Source organism: Tribolium madens, unplaced genomic scaffold (assembly GCF_015345945.1).
Source record: "Tribolium madens isolate multiple individuals breed KSU strain unplaced genomic scaffold, Tmad_KSU_1.1 Scaffold_91;HRSCAF=231;Tcas5.2_LG7, whole genome shotgun sequence".
In the NCBI taxonomy this organism is placed as follows: Eukaryota; Metazoa; Arthropoda; class Insecta; order Coleoptera; family Tenebrionidae; genus Tribolium; species Tribolium madens.
In genome coordinates this window covers 10277849-10296278 of record NW_025401063.1, presented here as the reverse complement: position 1 = coordinate 10296278, position 18430 = coordinate 10277849, and the positions used below count along the sequence as shown (strand labels likewise).

Sequence of the window (18430 nt, the reverse complement as noted above, 5' to 3'; positions counted from 1 at the left end):
AGTTATTGTCTCGAGGCTTGCTCTTTCTTAAGGTATGGATGGAGGAAGGATGGACGATGGCATGTAGGTGTATTTTTAACTTAATCGAAGCAACGTTCTGCTGCCATTAACATAACAATCATGTAAACATGCGAGATGCTTTTTTTACTTGACGGACTTGATTTATAGATGAGGACCGGTGTTGGTACAAGAGAACATAAATAGATTGATAATAGACAAGAGAGCAAAATTTTGATCTGAAATTATTTTCTTCAGTACAACAACCTGCTATGCGTGACATTACAATATGCAAGATGTTTTTGTATCGACAGTGTCATGCACAAAGCAATTATTTTATTGTGTGTTATTTCATTTCAACTCGGTCAAAAAATACTTTTGATTGGACTCCAACAGAGTGACTTATGGTCTTCGACAAGGAAATAACATCAAACTAACTGCTACATTTTTGTTTGATTCAGAAATTGGTTCGTTGTGACGCTTTTATTGGGTTTTTTCGAATTAAGGATGCTTTTCAGCGTTGGTAGATTTATGTTGTTGAATTTTTAATATGTCCACATTTTTGTGTCGCCGCTTTAAGCCTACCACTGGTATTTATTATTAATAATTTCCTACAGTTTCTGGTTGTAAATTATGAACGTTGTGTGAGAAATACTGGTTTTGTCAGCGTGTCGTTATTAAATTTTTCGGCTTCTTAAGGGTGTCGACTAATTAAAAAAACGTGTTCTTGTACAAGGATTATTGAATTTTAAAGAGTTTTCAAATTTTTCTCTCTCCAGTTTAAACATAATAAACAATATTCTTTATTATCATAAATCATACGAATATGAAATGACATTAAATTTGAAATATAATCATGCACGAAATTTATTATCAATTCGGATTTTATAGTTTCTATTTGCAATACATGTTAGATAATATTTCCCAGCTTGTTAATTTTCGTTTTATGATTACATTTATTTTAAATTATATTTGAATATGGATGAGCTGTGTGGCTATCGATATTGCACCTTTGTGTTTTATAGGCATTAGGGCTCTCAATCACTTAAATAAAATAAACATGCATCCTGCAATATAGTTTATTTAAAAAAAAATATCTTTGACTGTTCCCAATAATTTGGAACACATTTTATATATTAGAATAGTTTTCAAAGCAACGACCCTTCAGTTTGGATCCCCGAAATGGCCCTCTAATAACACCTTTTGGAAATAATTTTCCTTCGAACAAAGCAAAACCTGTTTACAACATTTCCGTGCCTTTGAATCCCCCTGTTTAAAAAAATTCTTTGTGCCACCGAACCTTGGTGATGGGTTAATCGTTTCCGCATCTTGAGAATCTGCTAATTAATAAAATTACAGGATCCGCTTGTATATTAATTAGCGTTTTCTTTTTCGTAACAGTTGTCTATTACATAATAGTAACACTTGAGGTATCAGAAAGAATGATAAAAATAACGGCGACCTCTATGAGCAAGCTACACCTCTAATTAACCGATTCCATTTAAAGATGCGACAAGTCCGCAAGTGGTAAGACACATCTGTGGAATGCTATTTCAATTACTGGACGTTCTAAACGGCCACTAACAAACATGAATCATTCCATGTTTGATACAGCGGCGACGTTTTGGGAATCTCGAGACTTGAATCGGAGAGAAAAGAGAAATTCCGAGACTAATTCTGATGCTTCGGAGTGTAAAATTGTTCACTTTTGAGTTTTCGGACTGGAATTATGTTAAAACAATTATAAAACAATTTTAACAACGTTGGGAATTATCATTTTCTATTCTCACAAGATTACAACCTAATTAGGATAATTAACTCCGTTTCTTTAATTTTTGTTTCATTAAATCAAAAAGTGTAAGTGCAAGCTTTAGAATGAATCCCAAAAATTAAATCTTCGTCACAATAGTAATAAAACATAATATATTAAAACTATTTCAAAACTACACATGTCAAAAGAAGATTAATTTAAAACGATTCTCTCTTTTTTCTTCTTTATATCATTATAATTAACCGTTGCCCGTTAAATAATGAGAATGTGTGAACACACACGAAAACAATCTATTCACAAGATTCGACATTTATTCTTCGGGTTCATGTTGGAACCGATAGGACAGTTGAAGTCGGCGGCGAAAAAAGGAGAGTTTCTCATACTGAAAGTGACGGCGAATGATGGAACGCCGTGGTGCTGATCGAATTTGAGTTTAAATCCGCGTTTGGGTTGGTAGCATTTGAAAGCTCCAGACATTATCCAGAAAAGCTGGTTTTGGGTATAGTTGAGGCTGGGGAGGGTCGACTCCGGACCGTTTTCACGTTTCCATTGTTGGTAGGCCTCGTAAGCCAAGTCGGGGCCGATTAAGTCGGCGATGTTCTCTTCCAGGGCCGATTTTGCATTTGTCTGAAAAAAAAATTGCATCAGTAATTTAATGCGCTCAAACCCAGGAAAACATCATCGCAGTGCAAAAATAAACACAAATAAAGTTTTATTTAAAGTTCTTCCTGTAATAATTTGGTGTAAATTTTCTAAATAAACAATTTTTTGTTTACACTTAAAGAGTCTTTTATTATTACCCCATTACCGGGCGATAAATTACCGTAAACTCGCTCAGATGCTTGCCATACGCTTTGTACTCCTCCAAGAGACATTTAATTTTCCCTTCGTATTTGTCTGCGTTTTCCGCAGTCTTTGTTTGATTTTCTTCCGCAAAAGTTGTAAAGCTATGAGTGTACTCGTGTCCGATAACGCTTCCCAAAGCCCCGTAATTCATGTATTGGGGCCGGTCAAGATCGTAGATTACACCTTGCAAAAACGAAGCCGGTACAACTAAAACCAAAAAAATCAGATCACGATTGAAGCCTCCAAAACAACGCACTCATTGCGTTAAAATCTTCAGCATAGAATGCGTTTATATATAAAACAGGCGATTTTTCTAACACGTCCCTGGCCACTTCGTTTGATTTTCGGTTGATTATATTGAAGTAGTTGTCGGCTCGTTTCGCGTGGAGTTTAGCTGCCATTTCGATGATGTTGTCGGTTTCGAGGTCAAACTATAATTATAATTTAAGTGCGACTTAGTGTTTAGGTTTTTAAATACCTCGTCCATTTCGACGATGTGGTCGAAGTTTTGGTCGAATGCGTAGTCAGAAGCTCCGATTATATTTTCAATTTGGGCGACTTTGTCTTCAAGAAAGTTTTTAGAGTTCTCATCAAGCCACTCATTCGATCTGATTTTATTTTGGAGTTGGTTTTTTATTCTTGTGGCCATGTCTTTGATGTTGTCTCGCGATCGACGCTGGAGAAATGTCCGAACGTAAGCTAATTCAGTAACTGAAGGAAAACTTTGAGAGGTTTACAAGAAAATTTATTGCGACCTATAAACTTACTAGAATTTGGATTTCTGTAAACAGTACAAATGTCGATTGTTTACAAAAGCTAAATTTGGGTTGAGGTGAATTAAAAATGATTCGTAAAGTGAGCGAACGCTTTCTTTTAAATAATTGCGAAAGTGTTCAATGATTTTCCACACGATGTAATTAGCTTGAATTCTGAAAATTAATCACAAATTATTATGGGTTAATTTGTTTAATTAAATTTTACGATTTTGGCGTCCGGTGCAGCAAAGTTTGTAAGTTTCTCAAATAGCGACCGGCGCGAAAATGTATCCAAGAGTTTGAGCTGATGTTGTTTGAATTCATTGTAATATTAGTGAGGAAATCGACCCAAGGAATTGAAGGAAATTGGGTTTCCAGACTTTCAATCGTTGTAATTATTTCTTGGCCATTTTGTAATTCGTCCACAACTGCCTAAATTGCATACAATTTTTAATAAAAAAATATATTGAAGCTTTTAGATTTTTTCTCTAACCGCTTTGATTTCGTCTTCAAATTGCAAGACTCGGTTAACCTCATGCGTAACCAAATACGGAGGCGCCCCCAACTCTATCGAAATGTTTGACATGAGCTCGACGTAAAAATTTCTCAAATGGAACGGCAAATCGGTTACAGCAGGTGGATTTATCTACAAATATCTGAATCAAAAAATCTAAACAGTTTTCACCTACCGATAAAACTATAGTTCCGGTTTCATTCGCTGCATCTTTGGCTCCAATTTTCAGAAAATACTCAAATGCGAACCCAACTTTTCGACACAAGACCATCGAGCTCAACCAATCAAATTTTCTTTCGTCCCAGAAGCGCCCATGAAGTAGTGGCCAATCACCCAGATATTTCAACATTTCTAAGAAAGTTTCACTATTGTTTTCTTCGATAGCACTAGTGTTCATGCACATTTTGTAGTACTTTCTTTGCAAAGCCCATGATTTGGGTAGTGTTCCATCGATGGCTTCCGTGATCAACGAATTAAGTTGTTGTAAAGTTATGGCCTCTAAGGTACTGAGTGGTGTTATTTCGTTGGACACTTTCGGTTTATTAAGAAAATTGCCACACACGAAATCGTAAAAATTGTCACACGGATTTACAGTAGGATCGATAAAATCAATTATTTGTGACGTGGATTTGATGCAGTTTTGGGTCATGCAAGGAGTGTTTTTTTTGACTCGGAGAGGACTCGGTGTGGGGCATGACAAGTTTTGCACCACTGGTCGAGTAAAGTGTCTCTTACCGTTTTTAATATGTAAAATGAAAACACAAAACAATGCGATTAAAATACACACTAAGAGCACCACAACTACTATTAGAATTTTTTCAAGGATCGTCCTTTTCGCGCAGCAGTTTTGCTTTTGAGTCTTCATTTTTTCACACTTGAGTACGATTTAAAAGTAGACGCAGTACTGACTCATCGAACTAATTCTAGGAATTAATATGTTATAATGGAAATGATCGTTAGTACGTTTTTAATTAATTCTAATTTAATCCATTTAAAGCTATTACAGTATCAGGCACTTATTCCGTTGATCGCATTTGAAAACTTTACTAAAATAGAGCGAATTGCGAAGCGGTCCAACGATTCTCGACGACTGGATCATGTCAGCTGAATTTATTTCGTGACACATCGATGTACCATAAGCCAACCAAAATAATTGATCGCCGCTAAAATGTAAACCGTGGAGGTTCTTTTCGACGAAATTCTGCTTCTCCCATCTTTTATAAGCCAAGTATGATATATCAACAGCGAGATAATTTGCCATAATTGTTACCAAACTCTCATTACAATCTATCTGCAATTCAATAAATAGTACTTGAAGGCCATTTAATAGAATAGTACATACTAGCTCGGAATCTAATCCACATCGAGGCAAACACTGAGTCATATTTTTGAAATTTGTGTAGGTATCTTCAGACACATTTTTCAAAATTGAGAAATACATTGCCTCGATTAGTTGCTGGGCAATGGTGGTACCTAAGGTACCATAATTGAGATAATTGGGTCTAGTATCGTCATACAGGTAACCATGGAGGGACCCAGCTGGTACCCCTGGAAAATAATACTTCATTAAGGATTAAAATAAATTAATTACCTACAAATCAAGTTAAATCGTTGCATAAATCGAATTTCTTTCGTCGGTACTAATTCGTAAAACATGTATTTGAGATAATTCGTATCTTTGTATTTCTTATTAAATAACAAGTCGAGTCCCTTTTCAAAAAGCTTAATATTTATGTAAATTATATTCGACGAATTGAATTCTACCTGCATCAAAATTTAGTTAGTACAAGGCACAATTAAAAAAAAAAACATTACCTCTCCTATACCAAAATCCTTTTCAAACTGTTTCAAATAGTACATTTCCTCCGGACCTCCAATAATGTAACTTATATTTTGTATTTTGTAAATAGCCGCTCTTCGTGTCTCAAAATTCAACCATTTGGAATCACGGAAATGCTCTTCGAGATGGGTTAGTACCCTCTCAATTAACTCTTCGACGTTTCTTCTTTTAGTTATAGTGACATATCGACGCACAAATTCGGCTTCGAGACTGTACTGAAAACTGGAAAAAATTGACTTTGGAGATAATTTTGTGCGAATTTTTTTACAAACTCTTGGATTCTTCAAAACAGAAAGTACTCCGGTCTTGGTACCACGCTTCAGTTTCGTTTGCTTTTATCGAATAGTTTTGCATCAAGTCGCGGATTGTCTTTGACAAGTAAGGAGAGAAGGTTTCGATTAATTTCCAGATGACATAGTTAACCTGTGTTCTGAAAAAATATGCTATGTTTTTAGAATCTTAGGTAGTTTTCTGTGTTTTGTGGCAAACTAATGGTTGAAAATATGAATTTTTGGTTTTATTGGGTGCTTTAAAGAGCTAATGATTAATATAAATTGATATTTTTATTGATCTCATTCAGACATCATTAATACCTTTTTGTGGTGTGTTTCAACAACTTGTCAAGTTTTGGCATATAATTCTCAACATAAAACGCCACTAATTGCGTATCTGACAGCTTCTTTTGAGTTATGTGATTTAAAAATTCCAACCAGTTCAATTTTTGCCATTTTTGTTGGACTTCGGTAACAGTCAACAAATGAAACGATTTTTGTTTCGCTAATTCCTCATTTTCAGTTTGAATTTCATCCACTAGCTACAATTTTGGTTAAATTTATTGCCTATTAAAAATTTTCTTAACCCACATTTGCCAATTTTTTCTCTAAATAGATAACTTCTGGAATTTGAGATTTCGCCACACTTTCGTGGGCCCCAAAGGCCACAGCTACGTCTACCAATAAGTCAGCATAACTCTTCTCATCCTTTTCTTCAATTTTATTTACATTGTCGGGCACGTTAATCTTAGAAAAAATGAATAAAAATTTTAACAAGTAAAAAATTTACCTCAAGAATAATATTTTCTCCCAGATTGGAGTAGACAGAAATGTCCAAAAACCAGTCATATTGGAACCCCAATTCTCGCAAATTCACCATAAATTCGGCAAAATCGAAAGCACTCTCGTTCCAATTATTGCCACTAACAACCGGCCATCCTCCTAATTTTGCAATTAAGTTCGCAAAAGTTGTATCGTTATCCATATCTATGGTCTTTAAATCGTTGCAAGAGTGATAGAATTGCTTTTGCAGCTTCAAGGATGTTGTGTCATTGACTTTGTCGCCTTCTGAGAGTATCTCTTTGAGGATTCTTTGGCTGTCATCTCTGGGTGATTGAGATTTTCCGCAAACATATGCCTGAAAATCCTCACACGGATTTTTTCTCGGATTGACCATTTTATTTATAATTTTGGAGCTTTCAATGCAGGACAAGGTCATGCAAAATTGTGGTTCTGGAATCGGTCGGTTCACAATTAGCACAAAGTTAAATCAACTTACCCGTCACTAGTAAAATTAGAGTAATTAACGTTATTGTAACAGTCAACACTAGAATTAGAGTCACACAACTTTTTTTCTCTAAGCGCGATCGCTGGGCCCAGCATTCCATCGTTACGCTGTTGTGGCCGTTTCCAAATTAAGCTTGGGTGTAGGTAATAAGAAAACAACTGAACTACTTTTATTAGGTTTTATTAGAAGGTCAGCATTAACTAAGCATTTTAACATTTTTCTTGAGGATTCATCGGGCTATTATCGCATGAAAAATCTTTGCCGAAATGACGCGAATGTCTGATCGAGATATGGTTTAAAGTCGAATCGATTAGTTGGCAGTTAATTAAACTCGACTTGATCCAAAACAACTGGTTTGGTGTGTAGGGTAAGAGTGGTAGTTGGGATTCGTCGACGTGGGTCGCGATCCATTTTTGATAAGCTTTGTAAGATATATCGCGGCCCAAAATATCAGAAATTAGCTCCGGAGGAAACTGAAGTTTTATTTTTTACAAAACACGAAACCTGTTTTTGTAATTTACATCATTTTTTTCACCCAAATTTAAATAGTCGGCTTCCAGGCATTTATCGCTGGTTTGAAACGCAACGTCAGTCGAGTTTCCTTTATTTTGGGTTAAAATACGAAGTGTGTTTACATACACTTTTGCCAACGAAACGCCAAAACTTGCAAAGTTGATGAAATGTGGACCGGAGTGGTCCAAATGAAACCCATGTAGAGCAGGAGGTGGCAGAACTATTTAACTATCTAAAAAATTAACTTACAAAATTTGATACTTACTCATTTTGTTTTTATTTTGGTCAAAAAACACATCGACTTTCATTAAATCTGCAAAAGTTTCTTCTGGGATAAAACTAGTTTTATTTATTTTGCTAAAAATAGAATTAAAGTATGATCGAGATTTTGCAGTTAAGACTTCGATGATATCTGAATTTTTCTCAAAAATCATATCTTTTAAGTGTAGATATTGGTCGTCTAAAAAATCATCGTCAAAATTTTCAATCCGGCTTCCTATTACCAAGCCAGAATTTTTAAACCAATCCAAATACATCTGTTTTTCTGTTTCATTCCACCACGTGGCATCTTCAGTTCGATGAATAAATTCTTCTTTTACCAAAATGGCAATTTCTTTTACTGAATTTCTAATTTTAGAAGTTGGATATTTTCGGATGTATTCAATGGAAGATAATTCAGGGAACATTTCTTTTGTTGCTTCTTTACAAAACTCGAATCTGTCTAAATTTTTATCGACACCGCTCTGTATGTAGGGGGCAAAATACTCTAGAATTTTCCAAACGATATAGTTAGCCTGAGTGCTACAATTTTCGCTGTTATATCTACAAATTTGTGATATAACAATTATACCTCTTTGGAGTCGATGTTAATAGCATGTGCAATCTTAAAATGTAATCATCTATATTAGAGGCAATTTCAGTTTCTTCCGTAAACTCGTAACTTTCTTCCGTTATATTATTGAGGAAGTTTAACCAGTCCAATGGCGGATGTATTTTTTGCAATTCTGAGATTGTTCTTATAATTATTTCAGGTGTTTCAGGACGTGAGATCTGGAATTTCTCTTAAAAAAATTAACAACAAAAGAAGAAATCTTACATTCAGTAATCGTCGCTCAAAATCTATTACGTCTTTTATATTTGCTTTTTTTCCAACTAAATTGACAATAATTTTGTCTACATTGTGTGTACGGTTTATATGAATCGGATATGTAATCTACAAAAAAATTAGTCTCTCCTAAATTTTTGTAAATAAAAAATACTGACTTTAAGATAATCTCGATCTTCTTCATAAATACCAAACTCTAAAAACCACTCAAACGGAAGTCCCAGCTTTCTACATTTTATCACAATTTTTTTCCAATCGAAATTTGATTCGTTCCATTTTTTGCCTTCAAGAAGAGGCCATCCTCCGATGTCTTTGATCAAAAATAAAAATTTCTCATTTTTATTTGCTTCAATGTCTTCCAATTTGAGACAAGATTGGAAAAACATTTTTTGGATCTGAATTGGTCGAGAATTTTTACTCAAAATTGGTCCAACAATCATGGCATTTAATTCGTTTTCTAATCTTGTTTGTTCTTGCTCTATTTGAGATGTTATTTCTTTTTTATGGACTGTTTCTAAAAAGTTGCCACACGAAAACTGATGAAAATCCTCACAAGGATCGACGGATGAGTCGATAAATTCATAAAGTTCTGTAACGGTTTTATAACAAGAAATATCTTCACAATAGTTCGGCAATTCTGTAATCCCAAGATTGATGTAAACCTTTTTTTTCCAAAATTTTGTTACCTTCAACATTTTGACTATAACTCCTCAAATAAAAAACATAAATTGCCAAGCTTATGACCATCAAAGTCAAAATCAATTCCAATCGCGTCCATTTTTTTCTATTTTTTGGCTTCTCACTTACATAGTATTGACTACAAAAATTCCCATTTAACCACACTCTCAAAAAAACATTCACTTACTTTCCTCCCATTTTCGCAACTAAATATTATGCAAACAATTTCATCAACTAAATGCAAGGGTAATTAAATAAAAACACAAAATAATTGTGTCAACTTTTATTAAACAAGGCCATTAACAATAATGAGGATATTAAAATAATTGACACTTGTTTTTTGGATTCATGGGCGAGTCTGTGGGACAATTGAAATCTTTTCCAAAAAATTCGGAATGTTTCACAGATTCAGTGACTTTGATTCGCAATATTTGAAACGTTCTAAAAGAATTTTCGGGAGAAAGGACAGCGGTTTGACACCACGTCAGGCTTGATTTTATCCAGAAAAGTTGGTTGGGAGTATAGGGCAAATCCGGGAGGGGTGCTTCTGCTTCCTCATCTTCTGTATATTTTTGGTAGGCTTGATAAGATAATTCTTGACCTAGCCAAGCTTCGAAATTTCTTTCATAAATTATTGATGCATTAAGACGTCTCTGCAAATTTTTTTTTAGAAAATTGCAAATTCAATAGTAGAAAATTTACATTAAAGTTTTTAATATTTTGAATCATACAGTTTTTATTGGTTTCAAGTTTCTGGTGATACGAATGGTTTGCACTATTAAGGTAATGTTCTAGTCGCACAATTTCTGTTCCAATAGTTGTTCCCAGACTGCCATATTCCAGATATTTTTGTGCATCAGTATTAAAAAAGGTGTAAAATGTCAAGGAGGGTACAGCTACAAGAAAAAGATGTTTTTTACCAAAATTGTTATTAAACTTACATAATAGCTCATCTAGTGTCACACTATACTCCCCATCGCTTGCAAATATTGAATCTAATGACAAGAAGGGCTTTCCAATCATACTCATTTTCTTTTCAAAAATTCTCTGAGACCACGTATTCAACATTAGAATAATGTTATCAGTGAAGAAATGTAGCTGTGCATAAAGAGAACTTAAATTAATGAAAATTATAGCTTTAATGGGTGATTTTACTTGACCAATTTGTAAATATTCTTCAATAAATGTATCATCAAATATTTCTTCCGGTCCGACTACAACTTCCTCTAAATCACTATAACATTCCGAATGCAATCTTCTTATTGTATCATTTTCAATTTTGTCAGTTACTTTATTTATAATTGACGAAACAAACCCTTTTCCCTCTTCTCGTGTCTCAGGATCAAATATTTCTGTCAAGTATTTAATTTCAGAAACGTATTTGAATCTACAATTTGTGAGAAATGTTATGAAAACTGCCTTGGGAATAATTTACTAACTTTTCTTTAGTGTCTTCAAGGCAAAATTCTTCTCGACTGATATTTCTCTGCATCATAACTTCCATATAATTAAAATACTTTTCTCGAATTGGTTTCGATAAATAAGGGGCATAGAAATGAATTATCTTCCACAAAATAAACAAAGCTTGGGTCCTAAAATTTGATTTTGATTGTCTGTTTTTTTGAAAAGCGAAAATTTACTTTTTTGAAAAAAGTTTTAATAAATGATTTAATTCGAAGAGGTAGTTGTGATTGTAAGCCACCCACGAGTTTGATTTCCACCCTCTTAGACCAGTTACAGAAGTCAAAAAATTTGAAATTGGTCCAATGCCGTCTAACCATAAATTCGAAGCTCTCCGAACGGAAATATCATCATCGGTCATGTTTACACAAATGGAATTTAATTTTTTTTCAAAGTTTTCCAGTTGTGAAAATTCGACAATGGCGTCAATTCCTGGTTTTCGTAACTGTTCTAGGATTTTTCTTTGCATTGTAAAATAATCGTCGTTGATGTTTTGACCACAATCGATAGGATGTGATAGCTGGATTTTTAGTATTTAAATTCTAAAAAAATGCTAAAAATAAATTTACCTTCAGCTGATATTGGCCTCTATCGAAATGAAGGCCCACACTTAGAAACCACTCGAAAGGTAGTCTCAGTTTTCTGGCTCTGATCATAAATTTAATCCAGTCGAACTCTTTTTCTATCCATCGACTGTTCTGAAGGAACGGCCATCCGCCCACTGAGTTTAATTCACGAATTAAGGTGACTTCTTTATTCGAATCAATGCTTGTGGTGTTTAAGCACGCCTGGAAGTACTGTTTCTGCATCCGGATTTCCTGAGAGTCGTCCGGAGTTTCGGTTTCGGCTATCAAATCGTCGAGCGTTTGCTGAATTTTTTCATATTCCCGTTTCATAGAATTGCTTTGTGATTTGTGGTTTTTGACCAATTTGCCACATACAAAACTGTAAAAATCTGTACATGGATCGATTGAGTCGTCGATGATTTCGGACAGTTCTGCAGAAGCATTGATACATTCCGGAGCGTTGCAATAAATCCTAATTTCTGAAACTTGAGGAAAATTATTTGTGATTGTGTCAGACGCTACTCACATCCGAAATATCCAAAAGCACTGAAAAAAACTGTAAAAATTAATGTGGTAATAGTGATGGCGAAACAAGTCGCCATTTTATTTTTCTTACAGCCGTGGAGCTTCCTTTCATCTTCGTAGTTTCTGTTTTTGAGATTAGTTTTTAATTAAATCGTGATTTGGATCTACTTACGTTGGATTCATGTCTGTATTTTTCACGAACGTTAAGTCAACTAATTGCCGGTTGTAGTTTGAAGGATTTTTTAATTTTGATAAATGAGGATGAAGTTTAATTCGTATGGGAAAATTCAAACGCGAATCATTGAAAAAATAACACAATTTTATTATCACAAGTGTTACAAAATCCGACACGTTGTCTTAGAATACATTTTAGAGCCCATCTGGCAATTGTAGTCTCGAGCAAAATTACGAGAATTCCTCAACGGAGCGATAATTTTAAAACGTGAATAGTCTCGGTCGTACTTGGAGTAAATTTTGTTACAGTGTAATTTACTCGTGTGTATCCAGAATAATTGTTCGGGAGTGTACTGTAAAGATTGCAGCTTGGATTGTGGGGAATCTTGTCGATATGTCAGCAGTTCCTTGAACGACTCGTACGCGATTTCAGTTGAGACAAAGTGTGGCAATAATTCACGCATTTTTTTCTGGCGTTTTAACTGCAAAACACTATTATTTAGAGTTAAAAACTCGATATACTTACTTCCGGATTGTGAAAATCGGAAGCTTCATGAATCAAGCATTTCACAGCTTGATCAAACCCATCCGAAATCCACCACGTGTTATAATTTTGAGTCTCCTCGTCAATAATGGTCACATTATTTCGTTCGAAGATATGTTCGAATATTTTGTGGGCTACGGTCTTCCCTAATGTGGCGTAATTGAAATTATTTGGAAGTTTTGGACCGTAAAAGTTGTCTTTTAATAACATCACGGGTATTACTAAGGGTACAATTTAGCAACGCTAAATGAAATCCGTTAATACTCACCTAGTGTGTCGTCATTTATTACCGTAAATCTATTTAAATTAATAACTTTTTCGTAGAATTTCAGCGTCCGGTTAGTAACGGCCTTATTAACCGAACTGAAATAGTGGTCGTAAAACCGGAGTTTTCTTTGGTTCAGCATATCGATGATATTGGTTGATTTAAAAACAAACTATCAATTTGTTGAAGACACAGTTGCGAAATCATTCTATACCTCATACAGACCTAGATCCTCAGCGAATCCAAATTCGTCGAAAACCTCTCGCGGTCCTCCGATTAAAAATTTCAATTCGTCTAATTTCCTCAACGCTAATTCTCTCCGTTTTCTGTTCATCCATGTGGCGGAATTTAATAATCGCCGGTAGTTGCGTTGAATATTAATTAACATTTCTTTCACTAATTGCCTTTTTTGGAGGGTCACATGACGACGAATATATTCCGACTCGGCAATCAATGGAAACCTGAATTTTAACACTTGGTGAGGTTAATTAAGGGTTAATTGAGACGACTCACTGTTTTCTACTGGCGTTTATGCAAAATTTTTGACGGTTAAATTCCGGTTGGGTCTGGTAATGTTCTTCGTAGTATTCTTCGAATTTTTGACGAACTGGTTGAGTGAGAAATTGCCAGTTTTCTTCAATGACTTTCCACAACATGTAGTCAGCAACAATTCTAAAATTTTAATTTCTTTTTAAGTTTTTTCTTCCAAATTGTACCTCTTTGGAGTGCCGTAAATCAATTTGTTCAAATCCTTGATATAGTCAAGCATTTCGTCAAAAATTACTACGTCGGTTTCCAACATGGTAAGACCTGTTACAGCATTAATTAAATCTAGCCAAGAAATGTGTGGACAAAGCTTCTGAACTTCGCTTATTGTGATTTTCGGTAGTGTAATCGCGTTCAAATGTGTTTTCCTTCTTCTGTATACGTCTGCAAGCTAAAAAAAATCACTTTATCTTAAAATCTCGAATTTATTTCTCACAATTCTCAATTCTTTTTCAAATTCGATGGTCCTGCCTGTTTCATAATGCGCAAGTTTCTCAGGAGCTCCCAAAGTAACAGCAATTTTGGTTAGCAATTTCTGTCTTGGAAAAATTTCTGTTTCTTTCAGAGGCGCCAAAGCTGGTATATCGATCTAATAACCAAATACATCACGATCTTTTTTTTATTTCGTTTCCCTCACCTTCAAAACATTGATTCTCGTGTCGTTAACATCCTCATAAATACTAAAATCTATAAACCAGTCGATTTTCATCCCTAATCTGCGGCTCTTTTTGACAATTTCCGTCCATTCGAAATGTGAGCCATCCCAGTTAGACCCACGCAAGACCGGCCAATCTCCCAAACTAAAAAATTGGTCTAGCAGCATCTCGTCGTCGTCTAATTCAATCCCAGCTAAGTTACTACAAGCTAAATAAAACGATTTTTCCATAATGAAGGGTTTAGAGTCGTTGGTTTGGGCCATTTCCCCCACCATTAAATTCAACACTTCTTTCGTGGACACTGGAGGAATTTCTTTACGATTTTTTCCACATACGAAAGCATAGAAATCATCACACGGTTGTCTGGACGGATCCAAAGATCGTAAAACTTCAGCCGAAAGTTTGATACAATGCTCCGACTTGCAAACGTGGTTATCTATTCAGTTTAAAGATTAGTTATTGAAGAGTTTATCAAAGACTTACCGTCACTTCGCTTTACTAAAACTATAGCTAATCCTACTAAAATCATAATAAGAACGGACACTAAGAAAATTAGGCACTTGATTAAAGTACTTTTTTGTTTGTAACATACTGTAACCATTTTTATGTTCGGTGTCTTCACAGATACAACTGTTACAACTCATTGAGTGATACTTTTCGTTATTTTACCATGCACATGTGCGTAGGATGAAAAAAATAATTATATTAATCCGACAATTTGTAAAGTGTATAGGTCAGATATAAAGGAGATTATTTTTTAAACAGTCCTGTCAGCCATATGAATGAGAAAAAAATTCAAATAGCATCAGAATTATAGTCATAAATTACTAGTAGCAATTAGCAAATTATAAATAATATAAATATAGCAACAAAGATTCGTACGTCTAGTTAAAATTATCCAAAAATTATCATCACTTATCTCATTACTCATTACTGTTGAAACTTAATTTTGTTACAAGATCACCAGATAATTAATTAAATTAGAAAAAGTTGTGACGTTACTAAATGAGAATTGAATTATAATTAAAATAGTGTCATCTTGTTCTATTTGCAGATGCAGTTTATTGTCTCTATTGTTGACCTAAATAAATTAGCAGCCAAGATAATAATTGTCACTTCAATAAAGCTTTTTTTTTATCATTTCCGCTATATTTTATTTACCGGCGTTTCTCGATATACTTGTAAATTTAATAACTGCAAAATTATGTTGTTAGTTGGTCAATCAAGTTAATGATCTAATTAAATTAACATTTAAATGTAAAGTAAGAATGTTGTCTCATTAGATCTAATGATTTAAATTATTTTTTATATCATTAATTTAAATTATATTAAAAATAAATAAACACTCAAAACATTTCAGAAATGTTATTTATTAACAATAAATACCTAAGTAATAACAAAATATTGTGTTTGATTACAACTCATAGAAAAATAAATGAAACTTTTTACTTGATTCATTCACTCCACTTTCTTCCACTCGACCCAAATACTTTATATCATGAACATTCACCTAAACATTTTAAATGCAATGGAAATCTTCTTTAAAATACATCGAATTGACGACTTCTTGGATTTTATCCGATTCTTCTACTGAGCAATATCCTAAACCCGAATACAACCAAAATAATTGTTTTATTGTAAAATTCAAAGCTGGTAACTTTGGCTCCATTCCGTTTTTTTGAAACCATTTTCTATAGCCCTCATAAGCCAGATTTACTCCAGATTCGGAAAGAGTCGTGTTAGTTTCGTCTTCTACAGCTTCCAGAATTTTATCACCGATTATTCGACCTATTTTGGCAAAGTTTATATAATTTGGTTGATTTATTTTGAACCAATCACTATAAACTAGGCTGTAGGGAACATCTGGAACCAAATACTTCAAAATTAGGATAACAAAAAAAACAATGAAATATTTACAAAAAATGTTGTTAGAAGTTTCAAACAAGGGTTCAAGTGCTTGTGACTGTTCATAATAATTTTCTCTGACACAAAACGAGGGTTTTTTATGTAAACATTTATAAAATTCATTGTCGATACGAAATTGGACTTCAGTTATCATTTTGGGTAATTTATCAGTGGTAAAAGTTACCTGGAATTAAAGATAAGAACAAAGTTTGACAACTTTTGGAATTTTACATCGGTGACTCCCGAATTTTCTCCTTCAGGACCCTCAATTATGACACTAATTTCGGAATTATCAGTCCCGTTATAGCTTTCATAAACCAGATTTGTAATTAAGTTAAGTAATGGTACAGTTTGTGCATGTTTGTATTTACTCACTTCTTCACTTTTTATAATACTGTAAAATCTTAAAAAATAAAATAACTTTTATAATTTTAATTAATACTTGCAATATTTTTTACCTCTTAATTGTCTCACTATGACAATGGTCTTCCCTGTTTTCCATCTTCAAATACTTGCTATAAATTTTCCGAATTTCCTCGGACGAAAAAGGTAAAAACGTCTCAATAATACTCCAAACAAAATAATTAGCTTGCGTTCTAAAATCTCATTTTGTGTCACATGTTTTCATATTATTTTTTACCTTTTTGGTGTTGAAGATAGTAGTTGGTGTAATTCGTAAAGGTAGTTCTCTGACGCCAAATAAATTGGAGTCGAATTAACAAAAACCGAATAACCGCGAGCCAAGTCGTTGAAGATTTCAACAAGTGAATTTTCCGGCCATATTTCATTCAGTCTTCCGACTGAAACTTTGGTGAAGTTTTCATCTTGGTCTAAATAACTTATCTACAACGTCAGTTAGCAACTTATTTCCTATTTTTTTTTATTTACCTGCAATAATTTGTCTTCAAATTCGATCATATGCTTGAGCTGATTTAATACCAAATCATCGGCGTCAAACTTATCGGCGAGATTTATAATACATTCTTGGTAAAATTCAGTCTTGAATTGATAAGACCTTGCTTTGATTTGTGGCGGCCTTAACTGAAAGTTTACAGTGATCCAGTGACGAGGAAAATTCATTAAAAAAATATTCAATTACCAATAATTGATTTGTGCCACTTTCGTCCTCATAGTAGTCAAAATGTAATAACCAGTCAGATTTAAGACCCAATGGGCGCACTTTTACCATGAATTTTTGCCAGTTGAATGAGTCTTCAGCCCAGGTTTGGCCCAGCAAGATAGGCCATCCACCAATATGGGAAATTGTTGTAGCAAGGGTATTTTCATTATCGTCTTCAATGGCAGAACTGTTTATGCAACTTTGATAAAAACTTTTAACTGTTGTAATTGGTCCGTTATCTTTGTCACTTAAAGGAGAAGTGACCAGGTTGGTTTTTTTCTCGTCACTGATTGGAATGTAGTTACCACAAAGGAATTTTTCGAAATTATTGCAGGGGTCTTCACTAAGATCTATACTTTTCAAAAGCTTGAACGACGCAGAAATGCATTCTTCACTTTCACAAACTTCCTCTATAATCTTTTAGTGAGTGTCGTATTGAAATTTTGAAAGACTTACCACTAAGAAAGTGCACTATGATAAAGCTCGCCAATGCGACAAATCCAACCAGTGCTAAGATGAGTAAAAAGAGTAAAACTTTTTCAGCTGTTGTCATCAAAGTCCAACAATCTTGCGGTGCTTTCTCACCTTCTCCAGGGCTGAAATAAGTGCAGATAATACCAGAAACACGCACATTGTGTTTACCTTTCGGTCATTTCGTCGTAATTTCGTTCGTTTTTTATATAGAACGGCTGAAAACCAGGTTGGATTTGTTCCAGCATTTTCGCGCACCCAAATTATCCGAAGGTCACATTCGAATTGTGTCATCTATTAATATTTTCTGTTTACAGTGTCGGTTTACGACACTTTGAAAATTCCACGCGAAATAACGACGCTGAGGTAGCGGATGTTGACCATTAAATGCATATTTCATGAATGTTTTACGCACTGGATTTACTTAAAGCTGAGTGACGGCTTCGAGGAGGCTTCCTTCATTGGAAACACTTTGAACAAATTGTATTAGCTTCTATCAAAAAAATAAGAAGTTGAAGTCTGCTTTTTTTGTTGCTTTTTTTTTTGAATACGCTCCCAAAAAATTTTAGCTATTTTAGTCCCCAAAATGTTTTTTTTTCAGACTCAACAAAATAGTAT

The 18430-nt window shown here is 34.2% G+C and overlaps 6 protein-coding genes across 11 annotated transcripts in view; 1 reads left to right on the top strand and 5 right to left on the bottom strand.

Moving 5' to 3' along the window:
- Positions 1-18430, top strand: part of LOC123012178 (protein prickle) — a 147750-nt gene that overhangs the window by 116761 nt on the left and 12559 nt on the right. The gene's annotated exons all lie outside the window — the stretch shown is intronic.
- On the bottom strand, positions 1761-4889 carry LOC123012179 (neprilysin-2-like). The gene is made up of 8 exons (XM_044410029.1): positions 4059-4889; positions 3863-4015; positions 3596-3801; positions 3382-3543; positions 3093-3336; positions 2871-3045; positions 2592-2821; positions 1761-2395 (listed from the first exon to the last, which is right to left on the bottom strand). The coding sequence occupies exons 1-8, from the start codon at positions 4746-4748 to the stop codon at positions 2063-2065; spliced, it is 2193 nt and encodes a 730-aa protein (XP_044265964.1). The 5' UTR covers positions 4749-4889; the 3' UTR covers positions 1761-2062.
- Positions 4884-7398, bottom strand: LOC123012182 (endothelin-converting enzyme homolog). Its single transcript, XM_044410031.1, has 9 exons — positions 7275-7398; positions 6786-7228; positions 6587-6742; positions 6317-6537; positions 5992-6153; positions 5699-5945; positions 5479-5647; positions 5226-5431; positions 4884-5174 (listed from the first exon to the last, which is right to left on the bottom strand). The coding sequence occupies exons 1-9, from the start codon at positions 7381-7383 to the stop codon at positions 4884-4886; spliced, it is 2004 nt and encodes a 667-aa protein (XP_044265966.1). The 5' UTR covers positions 7384-7398.
- On the bottom strand, positions 7456-9785 carry LOC123012183 (neprilysin-2-like). The gene is made up of 8 exons (XM_044410032.1): positions 9767-9785; positions 9588-9718; positions 9060-9538; positions 8893-9009; positions 8647-8846; positions 8062-8597; positions 7805-8016; positions 7456-7756 (listed from the first exon to the last, which is right to left on the bottom strand). The coding sequence occupies exons 1-8, from the start codon at positions 9775-9777 to the stop codon at positions 7493-7495; spliced, it is 1950 nt and encodes a 649-aa protein (XP_044265967.1). The 5' UTR covers positions 9778-9785; the 3' UTR covers positions 7456-7492.
- LOC123012180 (neprilysin-2-like) lies at positions 12433-14938 on the bottom strand. The gene is made up of 9 exons (XM_044410030.1): positions 14800-14938; positions 14298-14752; positions 14097-14249; positions 13831-14051; positions 13628-13786; positions 13329-13575; positions 13118-13286; positions 12832-13070; positions 12433-12787 (listed from the first exon to the last, which is right to left on the bottom strand). The coding sequence occupies exons 1-9, from the start codon at positions 14915-14917 to the stop codon at positions 12467-12469; spliced, it is 2082 nt and encodes a 693-aa protein (XP_044265965.1). The 5' UTR covers positions 14918-14938; the 3' UTR covers positions 12433-12466.
- On the bottom strand, positions 15667-18130 carry LOC123012184 (neprilysin-2-like). Its single transcript, XM_044410033.1, has 9 exons — positions 17984-18130; positions 17798-17937; positions 17321-17751; positions 17110-17262; positions 16862-17064; positions 16680-16817; positions 16453-16624; positions 16234-16405; positions 15667-16179 (listed from the first exon to the last, which is right to left on the bottom strand). The coding sequence occupies exons 1-9, from the start codon at positions 18058-18060 to the stop codon at positions 15836-15838; spliced, it is 1830 nt and encodes a 609-aa protein (XP_044265968.1). The 5' UTR covers positions 18061-18130; the 3' UTR covers positions 15667-15835.